This window comes from Pollachius pollachius, assembly GCF_949987615.1.
Source record: "Pollachius pollachius genome assembly, chromosome: 1".
In the NCBI taxonomy this organism is placed as follows: domain Eukaryota; kingdom Metazoa; phylum Chordata; class Actinopteri; order Gadiformes; family Gadidae; genus Pollachius; species Pollachius pollachius.
Genome location: NC_136934.1, coordinates 38,505,120 through 38,520,659, shown reverse-complemented (window position 1 = coordinate 38,520,659; position 15,540 = coordinate 38,505,120). Strand labels below are relative to the sequence as shown.

At 46.3% G+C, this 15,540-nt stretch overlaps 1 protein-coding gene across 2 annotated transcripts; it reads right to left on the bottom strand.

The window, feature by feature from the left end:
• Positions 1-1,079: 1,079 nt before the first annotated feature.
• On the bottom strand, positions 1,080-4,317 carry id4 (inhibitor of DNA binding 4). Of its 2 annotated transcripts, none has more exons than XM_079731228.1 (3): positions 3,577-4,317; positions 2,817-2,882; positions 1,080-2,129 (listed from the first exon to the last, which is right to left on the bottom strand). In XM_079731228.1, exons 1-2 carry the CDS (start codon positions 3,985-3,987, stop codon positions 2,835-2,837), a joined length of 459 nt encoding a protein of 152 aa, XP_079587354.1. In that variant the 5' UTR covers positions 3,988-4,317; the 3' UTR covers positions 1,080-2,129; positions 2,817-2,834. The 2 variants fall into 2 exon arrangements, with proteins under 2 accessions (XP_079587354.1, XP_079587355.1); XM_079731229.1 differs by lacking the exon at positions 1,080-2,129 and adding an exon at positions 2,138-2,601.
• Positions 4,318-15,540: the final 11,223 nt, after the last annotated feature.

Sequence of the window (15,540 nt, the reverse complement as noted above, 5' to 3'; positions counted from 1 at the left end):
ATGAAGATTAAATATATTTTTTATCACTACTATTTGAGTAATGTATATTCTTTGTTCCTCTCGATTTCATTGACTAGGGTTAGAAACAATTTAGTAAAATTTAAAACACCAAACAATTACTGTGAGGTAGGAAGTTTAGATAGAAATTTAGGAACATATGTCTAACCGGAATGTGCAGCATTATCATTTTATGTGAATTGATCGATCAGCTTTAGTAATTAATCAACATTATATATTCCTGCTCGGTGTTCTAACTACATAAAAACTAAATACTAACTATTACTGATAAAATGTTTAATGCATAGCAATTTAATCAGTGTTGCTCTGAGGCAGAAATGCATGCATGCTTAATAAATATGCCACAATTGAAAAAAAAAATTGATTGATTGATTCAAAATAAGTCATTCATAATATTTTTTTTAATAAATGGTAGTTTTACAAATATGCCTGCTACCATCGCCCTTTAAATCACATATAATAGAATATTTTAGATTTGAATTTCTAAAATCCATAACGATATTTCTTTATGAAGAGGGGCCCTGCACAGTTCCAGAGGACAGCATTAAATCTAAACACCTGAGGTGATTCAGCGCGGAGCTCAACAAAAACAAACTAAAACAAAACCCACAAGGACACCAGGGTGACCGACTATGTTTTAACTTAAGAACGGCTAACCTACGCTTTGGCTGACTCCGTCCACACTGAACCAAAGAACACAACGTCACCCTTAGAGAGAGGAGCACAAGGCTTGGGCTGAGAGACTCCACCTGGAGTACTTCAAGCACTCTTGAGCAGTTCTCTCAAAGGTCAAGTCCAGGCTTACGTGGTGACCTCTGACCTCTGACAACCTTGAGGTGCCACTGTTGTGTTCAATGACTTAAAAAAACCATTTTATTTCTGATAGAAACAATGGCTGCTTTTTTTGTTGAGAATGGCCTTGCATATTAAAAACAAAAACAGCATTATCCAAACAGAGCCTAATTGTTAGTTATCGATCCCAGCTTCACTCATAATTCATAACCAATTTCTGATTAGGAACCTGGCAAGGGAAGAGCCGTTATTGAAGAATGAAGGCGGAACATAATCATGACTGCATTTATTTCAGGATGTGTTTTTTCTTTTATTTGTAAACTTGGTCAGAAATGCAGCGGCTGCAGTGTACTTTTTGTTACACAACGTTGAAACGTAACAGAATCCAACCAGGCCCCTTAAGATACAACCCGGGGCCCGGCTCTTTAGGCTGAATGTTTCAAGAAATGTCCGAAATGAAAACAAAACAAAAAAAACATTCAGAGAGAAAGCTGAGCTTGAAGGAGCAAAGACCACCAATGAGGGACATGTGAGGCTGAACTCCAGAGGATATATTTACACAAAATGGATGTTTCAGTGCAGACGTCTTTGCAATTAGCCGGACATGCTACGTGTTAAACTTCTCCACACACTGCAAAGGGTGAACTAATATTAGGACGATGTGAGGGCTTTAATGGCAAGATATTAACGGGGTAACACAATATTTACATTATAACAAAACAAAAACAAAAAAACAATTGATAAAAATATCTTAATTACAATAGTCTATTTGAAGCATATAAGTATTTCCTTTCACATACATTTATAGAACATTTGTTGGTCTATATGTACAATCTAAATTGCCTTGACTTGAATTGTTTGTATTTTTTACAATATTAAACAATTTCAGATCCCAGGGAAACCCTTTTTTAACACAAATCACCTATTTTAAACAATAGATGCCCGAAACATTAACAATGTTCACCGTTTTAGTAAAGCTTTAAACTGGACTTCTGTGAGCTATTTGAACGTACACTTCACACAGTTCTCCAGAAGCTGTTGCCTGCAGTTCTCCGGCCAAGCTGCGAGGGACTCCGTGCCTCAACTTGGTTTGTTTTAGTTTGATTAAATCCGGTTACAAGAAACAAAAAACGAGTTATGCCAAATAAAACAGGGAGTGCTTCGGCACACATGAAAAAAAAAGTTCTATAAATAGCGTTTTAATTACATTTTTTTCATATTTCTTCCAGTGGTTTTGAAAAATCCCCCTGGTGATCCCCGTGCCTCCAGTGTGACAGAGTCCCTGGCGGAGGAGCGTCTGGGGCGGCCCTGCAGCGCACCTGTGAAGGGGTATGAATAGAGGGGGGTGTGTGAACCCAGAGCCGCCAGACTGACTGGCGCCGCCGACCAAACACAGGCCACGCTTGATCAACAACCCAAAACAAACCGGCTCACACAACAACCGCGGCGGCTCCTCGGGATTTCAGCTTTTTTTCTTTTTTCCTCTCCCCCCTTTTTCTTTTTCCAAAGTGGGTTTCTAACAAGACACAGCTGCACACAGCCAATGGGACCCCAGCAGGCTGTCCTTTTTGGTCGTTCCTCAAGGAGGAGAGCAAGATGAACGGGACCGAGAGGGGGGGCCAGCGTGACGTTTTAACCCCGGCGCTGTGTGGGAAATTGCTACACTGGTGACAGTTATTGCGCAATGCACAGCTGCCTGTGACGGTGTGGCAAATTTCAGGTTCCCCAATCAGCCCCTGTGTTTCCCAATGTCTTACTGGCCCTGTCTATAACGCCATCACGAGCCCAGTGCTATTATGGGATGGCACACACACACACACACACACACACACACACACACACACACACACACACACACACACACACACATTATCACCAATAGCCCTACTAACAGCAAACCCCCGCGAATAGACAATACATTTCTATTCTTTTAAATTATGGGCTTGCATGAAAAATATCAACACAAGTTCTAAGTGGAAGAAATGTCAATTTTGAAGCCAACTTACCGATGCAGTATTTCCACCTCAACGGCATAAAATTGAGTCCTCCGGCTTTTTAACTATTGACGTCCTCTGAAAGAAAACACACACACACACACACACACACACACACACACACACACACACACACACACACACACACATACACACACACACACAGGTAAAGGGTTTAGCTTTCAGCGAAGACATGAGTGGTGGGGCCATACGCAGGCCTATACAAAGCAAATGAAATACAGCAAAGCGATAGAGTGATTGTCTGTCCGTATCCCCATTATAAATTCTCGGCCTATTGAATAACAAAGGGGCCTCATTGTGCACGTTGGAGTGGGCTGCAACAGGGATACTTCACCTCTCCCGTGATAACGTGGGCCTCTGACACGCACGGCCAAAACGCTCTCCCAGTCATTAAAATGCAAATCACAAGCACGCCATCAAGTGCGCAATCTCAAACCCGAGCAAAACGCTGTTTTGTGCATGTTTTTCTCCCCCAAAACAACTACAACTTGGACTACTTTAATGCACCCCGCCCGGTCGCTTTAACACGGAAGAATCACCGCGGATCGGATGAAGCTCTGTCATGAAAACAACACACAACGTGCACCGCCGGGTCTGCTTTGTCTTGGGGAAAACCTGACGAGCAGGGGACCAACTGTCTTGTCAGGCAGCAGGAGTACCCCCCCCCCCCCCCGAAATCAACCCCCATCATGTTTAAAACAGTGTGATGATTGATTCGGGTCTTATTCGTAATCAAAATCAAGCCCTTTACCTGGTGGTCAATGTTGAGCACCGTCAGCGGTGTCCGGGTGGGGTTGTTTGCTCCGGAGGTCCGCTGCTGCTGAGGCTGTTTGCTGAGGGAAGGGTGCGTCTCGAGAGCGAGCTGCAGGTCCAAGATGTAGTCTATGACGTGCTGGAGGATCTCCACTTTGCTGACTTTCTTATCCTGCGGTATCGTGGGCACGAGGCGCTTCAGGCGGCTGTAGCAGTCGTTCATGTCGCCGTACGGCACGCCGTTGTACAGGTCCTCCTCCTCCATCCTGCAGCGCGCAATGTGCAGGCTGTGGTCCGACAGACAGTGCAACGAAAGATCGCTGCTGCTGCTGTTTGCGCTGCTGCTGCTGCTGTTGTTACCCGAGGAGCCGGAGTCCTTCTGAGGGCGGACGGGAGCAATCGCCTTCATTTCTTTTCTTTTTTTTTGGTTGTACGATAAAAACACAACAAACCGAGCGAAAGATTCAGTGAGTTACGGATACCGAGAGGAAATAGAAAAAAAAAATAGGATAGCCTAACAACTGTTGGTGATAATAATAATAATAATAATAATAATAATAATAATAATAGAAAAACAGGTCTCTAAAGGAGAGGTTCAAGGTGGGATGTGGCGATGACACTGGTGGGTTTTTAAAAAGCTTAACTCGAAGGTAAGCAGGTCTACGACAGCGTCAGATGAGGGCTATACTAATTCTCTTAACATGTCTTTGGGAAAGCGCTGAGCGGACTGACTACAGCAGCCACGGCGTGAGTAGAACGAGCAGACCTCCCTCCGAATTTATAGAGGAAAGGGGAGGCGCCAGCCGCTGCAGCTTGACAGTTCTGGGCTAGAAACTGGTCAATCACCCCTCCTCTCCCCCTCCAAACACTACCCCCACCCCACTCCCCCTCCTGCAACCCCTATCCCGCCCCCCCCCCCCCCCCCCCCCCCACACACACACACACCCAGCAGCAGCACCCACCACAGCCCACCCTCTCCTGCTGCCGCTGCTGTTGCCGCTGCTGCCCATCGCCGCCGCAGCCGGGGAGGAGGAGGAGGAGGAGGCGTGTCCCTCTGTACCGACTGGGCTGGGGCTGCGATGTAGGTGTGTGTGCGCGTGAGTAGCCTACTGTATGAAGGCGTGTGTGTGTGTGTGCGTGTGTGTGTGTGTGTGTGTGTGTGTGTGCGTGTGTGCGTGTGTGTTTGTGTGCGTGTGTGCGTGTGTGTGTGGAAGTGTGGGTGTCATTAAAATAAAATATTTGTCGTTGAATTCTTATTTTGTTTATTATATATATATATATATATATTTTTTTTTTATTAAGTATTGTGATACTGGTCGAGTGCTTTGTGATCTTCCTAAAACAGATGTTTAGGATGTTATTTTTTTGGTCGACCTCGCTAGCCCATTTGAAATGACTTCACCGGTGTTGTCAAAGTGATTTTATACTCGTGCGTTTCTTAGGCTCTACGATAGTTTCGACAAATAACGCAGATAAATGCGTAAATAAAAGTGATGATGTGCCCGCAAAGTATCCGCATTAAGCAAAATGGCGCGCTGCTCTTCTAGTCCGCGCTCCATTCCTTTAGCCAGCTGTTTGCGTTATTGTGCCCCTCTTGCATTCCTCCACTCCGCGGTCCGTATTGCGCCGCTCCGCCATTCAGCCGACCCGGACAGACTGCCTGGCGCCGGGCCGTGACGTCACCCATTCAGCTCTCCACTCTGACCCATTCCCTTGCTTTTTTTTCCTCGCTTTTTTTTCAACTATTTCCCCTTATTATTTTCTCTCTCTCTCTCTCTCTCTCTCTCTCTCTCTCTCTCTCTCTCTCTCTCTCTCTCTTTATCTCTCTTTTTTTTTCTCACACGTCCCTTTTCTTTCTTCTTTCTTACTTTCTTTTATTTCTTTCCTCTTTTTCTTTCTCTCCTCTCTCTTCGTTGGGCAGGCCCTCTGTTGCCCTGGTTACGCGGACGCCCTTACAATCCCGAGCTCGCTGTTGGTCATCGGGCGGTCCCGGGTGTTTGTGAACCGGGGCCCATTCGGGGGCCCCTGAAGAGAGCGGGCGATGCGGGGACTGCCACCGCACGGCTCCTTTCCAGCCGTTTACATCCACAGCTTCATGGGGCCAAACGGGGGCCCCCACACTCATGAATATTGAGGAGCTAAGATGGCTCTCGTTGGCTCTCACACACATACACACACTTAGACACAGGCACACAAAAACACACACACACACACACACACACACACACACACTTAGACACAGGCACACACACACACACACATACACATACACATACACATTCACAGGCGAATATGCACACATACGGATACGTAATCGCACATAAACACACACACACACACACACACACACACAGACACACACACACACAAACATTCTCCGTCGCCATGGGGAAGGAGTGTCTTCGTTAATATGTGCAAAACAATGTTGTTTTTTTGAGGGGGGGAAGTAGCTTCAATGGAACCAGTGGTACAAATCACTCATTCACATGCACATGGACGCGCCACACGCACACACACACACACACACACACACACACACACACACACACACACACATACACAGACACACACAAACCCACAACCAGGCACACACACAGACACAGGCATGTAAACACACACACACACACACACACACACACATGCACACACATACACAGACAAATACACACCGACCATAAAAACACCATATGGACAGAGGGGATACCCAGTTAAATGTTATCATTCATCCATCCATTCAGCCATCAATAAAAGTGAATCTGCGCATTCCTCCAACCATGTATCCTATCCTCAGTTCAACTCACCACTCACCTTACACAACCGTTTAGGGAAGTATCTTTATATATATATATATATATCTGGTGTCACATCTTTATCTCTTCAGCCAGACAGTGGGCTTACAACACCGGGTTAACTCTACAGAAGAGTTGCAATATTTCACGGCTGCCACCACTAGCAGAAGGAGGAAGCATGACTGTATGCCATATGTCTCTCTCCCTCTCCTACTCCGTGTGCTTCCCCTCGGTGGGTACTTCTCTAATCGTTGCCCTGCCACTACTTCCCTACAGGCTTTATGGGCCTGCTGGTTGGGGAGCCCACCATGGCAACCAGAGTCTCATTACAGGCCCCTCTGCCTCCCCTCTGTTTGTTGTGATGATACAGGTGAGATAAACCCCCGTAGAAACGCATATCCAGCTGCACCACCCAAACCAGTTTGGCTGCGCCGTTTATAGTCAACGCATCGTACATCAAGTTCAACCCAGAGTGTGTGTGTGTGTGTGTGTGTGTGTGTGTGTTTGGGGAAGGGGGGATCTGGGAGAACGCCTCAGGGCTGAAACCTCATCCAAATTAAAGAGACACACATACAGAGCCAATGGGTGCGATACTTCCTTTCTACTTTTAAGGGTTTCCCAGTGATCAGCACCTCAATACAACGCTTGGCATGCGTTACTTTCCAGTTATACCAGTGTGTGTGCGTGTGTGTGTGTGTGTGTGTGTGTGTGTGTGTGTGTTTAACATGTTTCTCTTTTCTTGGAAAGGTATCAGAATGCGAACACTTTGCTTGTTCCTGTGCCTAGCGAGAATGCTATCTTGTGTAAACGGCTACCTTTGTTTCCTCAACTGGCCGGGAAGGAAGGGGCGTGTCACGTTCTGGGGTTCTGGGGTCAAGTGTGTGTTGCGTCAGTAGCACAGCAGCAGACATGATGTAGGGAAAGGGAACTTGTGACCGCAAGCAGAACTAAACACGCCAACACACCTTTACCAAACACAGACACACACACACACACACACACACACACACACACACACACACACACACACACACACACACACACACACACACACACACAAACACACACACACACACACAAAACACATACACACAAAACACATGCACACAAACACCACACACACACACACACACACACACACACACACACACACACACACACACACACACACACACACACACACACACACACTAACTGAAAGTGAACTGGCAAGTGACCTGTTAGGCTGGCATTAGCTCCCAGGAGACCGCAGGTCTATGGGTGGGTGCATCGTCTCTCCTGGCCCGGGACACAGGTGAGGTCAGCTACGCTATCCTATAACAAAGCTCCACTGTTACAGGGACTTCCTCTTTCACCTATTGGATCCAGCTGGTTGGTAAATATTTGTTCAGCTCGAGGAAAGATAATATGGGATGCGTTAAACAATCGGAGGGCGAGAAAGCAATCGGATAGGTTTGCGTGTCGCGTTTTCGAGTTTCTTCCCTGTCGACTCAAATGCTCCGGTCGAACAAATGCACATTCTGAGTCGCATACACATGTATGTGTAAATACACAGACACACCTAAGTGCACGCACAAACACACACGCTCTCTCATGCACACACGCAAACACAAACATACACATTGAGTGGGTCACTAGTTGAATGTGTCACTTCGACCTACCGGTACCCTCTCATCTGTACAGTTTCTTGCACATCTACCAAAACCCCGGTCAAACCCCAACATGGGTGTCAGATCCGTTGTTGGCGGTCGGCGGTCGTCAGGTGAAGTCTCTTGCTAACGAAGTGTCTACTTGTAGTCGGCCGAGTTGGGCTAATGTTCCGAAGTTTGGGTGATGGCGTTTGTCCGTGCATGCACTGTCCAGATCTTCAGGGTCATAGAAAATTCTCCAAGATGGAGGCTGGGAATCCCCTGAAGAGGGCAAGTCGACAAAGTCTGGGCTTCTTGGACACAAAATCACGTTAAAATAAAGTTTATGTCCCTGGGAGGCCACCATAATACTCAAGTGTAATACCACCACACTACTTTAGAATTAATATGATCACATAAAGAGCAAATAAAGAGCAAGATGAAATTAAAGCCTTCTTCTGAAATAACAGTAGTTATAATTAATGCCTTTTTCATAAATCTTCACTTGCAACACCATTCTATATACCTGAACATAATACTTTTGTGTCAAAACTATGGTGTTTGTAACGCACACATGACATGATGCACCTGCTGTCTAAATGTCCCCTGGTTCACACCCTCTGGTGTACTCCAGCACACCACACCCACTCAATGCTTTTGGAAAAAACGGGCTTGTGTATCTGCCATATGTCCGTTTTAAGGCAGTTGTTAATACCTTGTTACTGACAACACGCCGGGCAACAACGTGACAAACTGTTGTTTGTCACGGGGAAGTTGTGTTCCCCGCATGGTTCATCATATTTGACCTTACAATAAGACCAGTGTTTGTGTCCGTTGTAGCTTGTGCTAGTAGTGTTTCATCTACACACACACACACACACACACACACACACACACACACACACACACACACACACACACACACACACACACACACACACACACTCCATCCAGGTGCCACAGCCGGTTCCCACTTCAAGGGTGGTTTAGTGGGCAACAGATAACGGTTTCTCAATCCGTCCAGGGCCAGGTGTAGCGGTGGCTCTGCTGCTACTGCTGCTGCGCTGGGTATTGAGTAGCTCATGTCTGGCAGAGCTCCACCGATGAGGATGCCAGTCGTCCCCTGTGACACCACCGTATGGCAGGTGGGCCGTGTTCTGACTGGCCGTCCTGAGGTACGTCTGGTACCACACAGTTCACACTGGGCTACAGACACGCAAATGTTTGTGTGGCCTGGCTGGTTGTGGTTGTGTCAGGTGATCGCCCACATGCAAATACACACACACACACAACCGCACACATGCATTTGTATACCCAAAGAGACACAGACATGCACACATGCACACACACACACTCTCAAACACATACAAACATATGCACACCCGCATACACAGACGCGCACACACCCACAGACACACACACCCCCTCACAAACGCACACACACACACACACACACACACACACACACACACACACACAAACACACACACACACACACACACACACACAGAGGTCCTTCTCTCCAGGTGCCATCGTTTTCACAGCATGTCTTATTCCCTGACGGCCTCCCAGCTGAAACACAACATCTCTCTCTTTCCCTTGCTGTGTGTCATTTGCACAGGTGCATTCAATGTTTACCCTAGAACCGGAGTAACCATCCTTGCACACCTATTTACACACACACAAACACACATTCACCCAAACGTGCCCAGACACACACACAAACTCAGATGCGCACACAAACACGCATCGACAACCTGGGGGAGAACAGGATTGTCACCATGTGGAAGCTTAACCACTGACCTATAATGAAAGGGACAAGGTCATGTAGACAGCCAATGAGCTGAGCCGCAGACAGTTTCAGTTCTAGCCCGATTATACTACTGCATAATTGCATGCTGGGAAGTTGCCCCTTGCCAAAAAGATGCACCTATTTTTGATTTTGTTCCATTCTATAGAATCTCCTATAAATATTTGATCCATGGCCACCATCACTATAAGATTACCCTAACAGATTAAACAGGATTCGAGTTAACAGTAATTTGCTAGACAAAACCTTAGCAAATTAATGATGTCAGTGTACACCATTACATCTATGAGGGTTGTAAAAGCAATCCTTATCAGCTTAAATAACTTTTAAATACATTGTCAATATTTACAACATTTACAAGTACAATAGTGTCTACATTTAAAAAAAAAAACTCCACTACCACATATAGTACAGCAGGTGTGTGTTGGGAGCTTAGTGTTACCAGACAAAATGGCTTTAACCAGAAGCTGGGGACCGCACTATACCCACCAAAAAGTCAGCAGATAAAAGTTTTGTTCTGCCTGATTGTTGTTAAAAACCAGTATTCAATTCAATAGAAATCAATGCAATGACAAAGTGTCACATGAAATGTTTCTTAAGTAATACCATTACTACTTTCTTAGGAACTTTATTAACTTGCTCGTTGGCTTGATTGTTTTATTCCAGGGGTTGATAGTTGTGAAGTTATGATTACATTGAAATGCTAATTCGGATTGGATTTTAATTATTGTTATCCAATTCAATCATTGAAGTGAAATTGAATTCATGAACTGTGCTGCTTTTCATTTGAAGGATTTTTTTAATTGTCATGACGCATTCATCGTGTATTGGTTATAAATCATCCAATTATTTATTTAGAAATATAATATGTTATTATGTGTAACAAATAAATTGCTGAAAAGATGTGTCTGAAAGTCATGAACTAAAACTGTCCAGGGACATAAGTTTCATTTATTCGTGAATGATACCAAATTGTAATCTAATTGAATACCTCCATCCATAAATCCAGGTAATAGAGTCATATACTTCAAGTTAACTGTTTAACGTTATTAGTTGCACCTCTATGAAGAGTGTGCCTTGAGTCATGTCTTGAGTCATGCAACACGGTCAACTAGCTTCCACATTTAACCACAGATCATTTTGTCGAGCTTCGAAAAAATTCATAAGTCAGCTAACCCCTAAAGAGAATCCACGTGATTGCGCTATGGCCGTCCATCTGTTGTCTCGACAAGATTTTCCCGGATGTCCCAAAACTTGAAAATAACTAAAGAACATTTCTTATGAGACGAAAAAAACGAACCAACATTGGCTTCGGGCGCTTTAACCGAATCACAGAGAGCCATTGAGGAGGGAAAGGAACTGCACTTGACTTAATCTGTTCACCGACAGGCTCCCCATCTGTCAAGCAGGCAGCCCGCCAGCCCACCTGTGGAGCTCATGTGTGGTGACCATAACCTATTGTTCTTCACCCAGGAACACGGTTACAGCGGCTATACTCCAGCCAGACCCTAACAAGACAAGGCAACAGTTGAGTGCGTTATTCACAGACCAGGCCTCCCTCTCTCTCCTCGCTCTCTCTCCCTCTCTCTCTCCCGCTCCCTCTCCCTCTCTCTCTCTCTCTCTCTCTTTCTCTCTCTCTCTCTCTCTTTTTCTCTCTCCCTCTCCCTCTCCCTCTCTCTCTCTCTCTCTCTCTCTCTCTCTCTCTCTCCCTCTCCCTTTCCCTCTCTCTCTCTCTGCCTCTCTCTCCCACTCTCTCTCCCTCTCCCTCCCTCTCTCTCTCTCTTTCTCTCTCCCTCTCCCTCTCTCTCTCTCTCTCTCCTCTCTCTCTCTCTCTCTCTCTCTCTCTCTCTCTCTCTCTCTCTCTCTCTCTCTCTCTCTCTCTCTCTCTCTCGGGCACTGAGACTTTCTCATGGTGTCCCCAGCTGCTGCTTTCACTTCCTCTCTTTACACCGTTGGTCAACATGCGCAACTCCTGAGCCGGCCCTTCACATCTGTCCCTTGTGTGTGTGTGTGTGTGTGTGTGTGTGTGTGTGTGTGTGTGTGTGTGTGTGTGTGAACTCCAGATTATTTGCAGCACAGAGCAGCACCATGTGTGCATTAAGAAAGATTTCATCTCATTTTAGTTCATTTAACTGAACTTAACTTTATTCTCCCTTTTGAGCTGCTAATAAATAAAACATTATTTTAGAAGAGATTTTTGTCGCATTGTGTGCCCGCGTGCCGATGTGTGCGCGTGGGTTCATGCACACGGATATGAATAGTCATACTTTCTTGTTGCTAACCTTTGCAGATGTGCGTTGCCAGCCAGCTTTGTGTCTGTTGCTATTATTGGCATTGTTATAGATGAGGGTTAATGCCCTATTTACGCAGACGTATGTATTTCTCTTTCCTTACTTTCTGTGAAAGTCAACATATTTTTCCTGAATAAAATATCGGTCCGAATTGTTCATCGTATTTCAGAAACATTACAGTCACATCCCTTACGGAGACAATTGATACAGAGGAAAAGACCAAAGGAGAACAAACACCAATCAGTTATTTCAATCCATATGCTGATCCATATGGCCGGATTTTACCATTGAGTTACAACATGCTGTACGCTGTGACCTTTTCCTATTCTGGGCTGTCTCTGTGACTTCTCCACAACCTCTATTCCGAGGACAGGGACAGAAAGGTCAACGTTGAAATCAATGGACAGAGGGTGTGCTTGGAGTGATTGACTCCTGAAGAAAATATGCAACCTTTAAAGGTGCTCTTCAAAACGTTGCAGAACTTTGCATATATTCTCTCTGCATTTTGGGTGCGCATTTGTCTGCGTGTTGACATGCATATGCTTTATGACCAAAACATTGGTACGGAGACGTTGGACGGGACCTGTGGACCTGCAGGGTCATTAAGGGGTCCATGATGGTGTGAGATTTGGGATTAGATCCCGTACGCTGCTGCCAGGTAGCACAACAGGCAGCCACGGGATGATAGACAGACGTTTGGAAGGTTTGAGTCTAATGGAAGGTTTGAGTCTTACTTCAGATGCTCTATAGAGATGTCTCACAGGAGGACATCTCATTTGATGTGCACATTTATACTTTTAGTTGTCTTTTCTTGTTCATTGAGGGAAGTTTCTTCATGAATCACTATTTCCGATTGAATCAATACGTTTATGAATCAAGATGTTAGTGGATATAAAGATGCCTTTTCTCTGACCACGCTCTGGAATGTCCCCCCCCCCCAGTCCACACTCACTTCATCTTTCATGGAGAAAGGTTCCCATGTGCCGTGCCGGTAATCAACGGGAGCTTTTATTCCATGCCTGGAAAAAAGAAAAAGCCCTCCTTCCTCTTTCACCCCATCTCTCCAGTAACCCGCCCCCTTAAAAAGAGTGTTTCTTCCTTCCCTCTGAGGGACTTTGAGGAGGAATGTCATTCAAGACATTCAACCACGCGCCACAAATCTCTGCAGCAAACACAGATTCCCACTGATTCTGCCGGAGAATTAATTGCTCTAAATATTCTCACCATCTGGTCAGCTGGGACGTCCACACCTACGAGTGGTCGGCATATTTAAGCCCCCCGCCCCCACCCCCTCCCTCGACCTCTCCCCTCCCTCTCTTATCCAACTCTACAGTCGACCAGGAGTGATAGCGGAGGACAAGAAAAGGGAGAGGGAGAGGGAGAGAGGGAGAGGGAGAGGGAGAGAGGGAGAGGGAGAGAGAGGCCACCGGTACTGCTTGGGCGTGCTGGAATAGAGCTGGCGATGACAAAGACCACCATCTGTTCCTTGTGGGTTCTTGTCAGGCTGGTGGGGACCCTAGACTCCCCGACATGAACCCACCAGGGCCCCCATCATGGACCCAGCAGGGTCCCCTGCAAGGGACCCAGCAGGAGGCTAACTATGGACTCACCACAGTCCCCACCATGGACCTACCATGGACCTACCATGGACCTACCATGGCCCTACCATGGACCTACCATGGACCTACCATGGCCCTACCATGGACCTACCATGGACCTACCATGGCCCTACCATGGACCTACCATGGACCTACCATGGCCCTACCATGGACCTACCATGGCCCTACCATGGCCCTACCATGGACCTACCATGGACCTACCATGGCCCTACCATGGACCTACCATGGACCTACCATGGCTTGCATTCCTGTAAGCCAGGAATGCCTTTCAGAGTTCACAGTGAACACAAATGTGAGAGGATAAGGTATAAAGAAGAAGAAGAAGAAGAAGAAGAAGAAGGAGAAGAAGAAGAAGAAGGAGAAGAAGAAGAAGAAGGAGAAGAAGAAGAAGAAGAAGAAGAAGAAGAAGAAGAAGAAGAAGAAGAAGAAGGAGGAGAAGAAGAAGAAGAAGAAGAAGAAGAAGAAGAAGCAGAAGAAGAAGGAGGAGGAGGAGGAGGAGGAGGAGGAGGAGTAGAAGAAGCAGAATTTAGTTTTGTTTGTTGGCTGGAAGGACCGATACCTACCAGCATGTAAGTGGTTGCTCTTTCCCACCCACATGGTTTATACATATCCATATCGTCTCTCTCTCTTTCTCTCCCTATCTCTCTCTCTTCTCTACCTCTCCCCCCCCCCTCTCTCTCCACTGCTAGCTCCTACAGAAAGGCCACTTGTGCTAGCCGTATGGGATTAGGATCCCCTGGATCTACATAATGAGAACCGGGGGTCTACCATTGAGACCCAGGTCACCCCCCCCCCCACAGTCATTAACCCATCTTTTTTCCTTCTTTCCATGTCCCCTCTCTCATCCCTTCATTCCTGCACTCTTCAAGGGACACTCAAACTCCCCCCCCCCCCTCCTCCCCCTCACTAATCTCTCAATCGATTTGAATTATTCATTTTGGTTGAGTCCCAGTTGAAGGTTGAAAGACCACCGCACCAGCCGAGTTCTGTCTTTAAAACAGATGTTCTGAAAGACACAATTGTTTTTTAGCCTTTTTTTTCTTTTGCCGCGGTTTTCCTCTCCCCCTCTCTCTCTGTCTCTCTCTGTCTCTCGTTCTCGCTCTCTCCCCCTCCCTCTCTCATTGACTCTCTCTCTCTCTCTATTAACTTGCTCCCCCGCTGCATACAACAGCCACACAACATGCCCCCCCCCACCACCAGCCTCTCCCTTTCAATTGGTGCAAATAAAGGAGGAAGAGAGTGACGGAGAGAGAGAGAGCAAAAGAGACAGAGAGAGAGAGAAAGAGAGAGAGAGAGAGACTGGGAGAGAGGGAGAGAGAGGGAAATTCCAGAAGGACTAGTGGCTATGGCATAGGGTTTGAGTGTAATCTGGTAGCTGGGAAATGTTTGAGAAGGAATGACAATGTTTTGGTGTGGTGCCCCTCCTGCAACTGTGTGTGTATGTGTTTGTGTGTGTGTGTGTGTGTGTGTGTGTGTGTGTGTGTGTTTCTGTGTGTGTGTGTGTGTGTGTGTGTGTGTGCGTGTGCGCCATGTGTGCGTATGTTGGTGTCTTTGTGGCTGTATATCTGTGTGTGTGTGAATGTGCTTGTGTGTATTTGTGCATGTGCATGTGTCTGAGTGTGTGTGTGTGTGATTGTGTGCATGCGCATGTGCTTGTGTGTGTGTCTTCTTGTGCATACACGTGCGTGTGTGTGCGTGTGCATGTGCATGTGTCCGAGAGAGTGTGTTGGTGTATGTGTGCGTGTGCGTGTGTGCGCATGCGTGCATTTGCTGGTGTGCGCGAGTGCGTTTGTCTGAGCGTGTGTGCATGTGTGCATGTGCATGT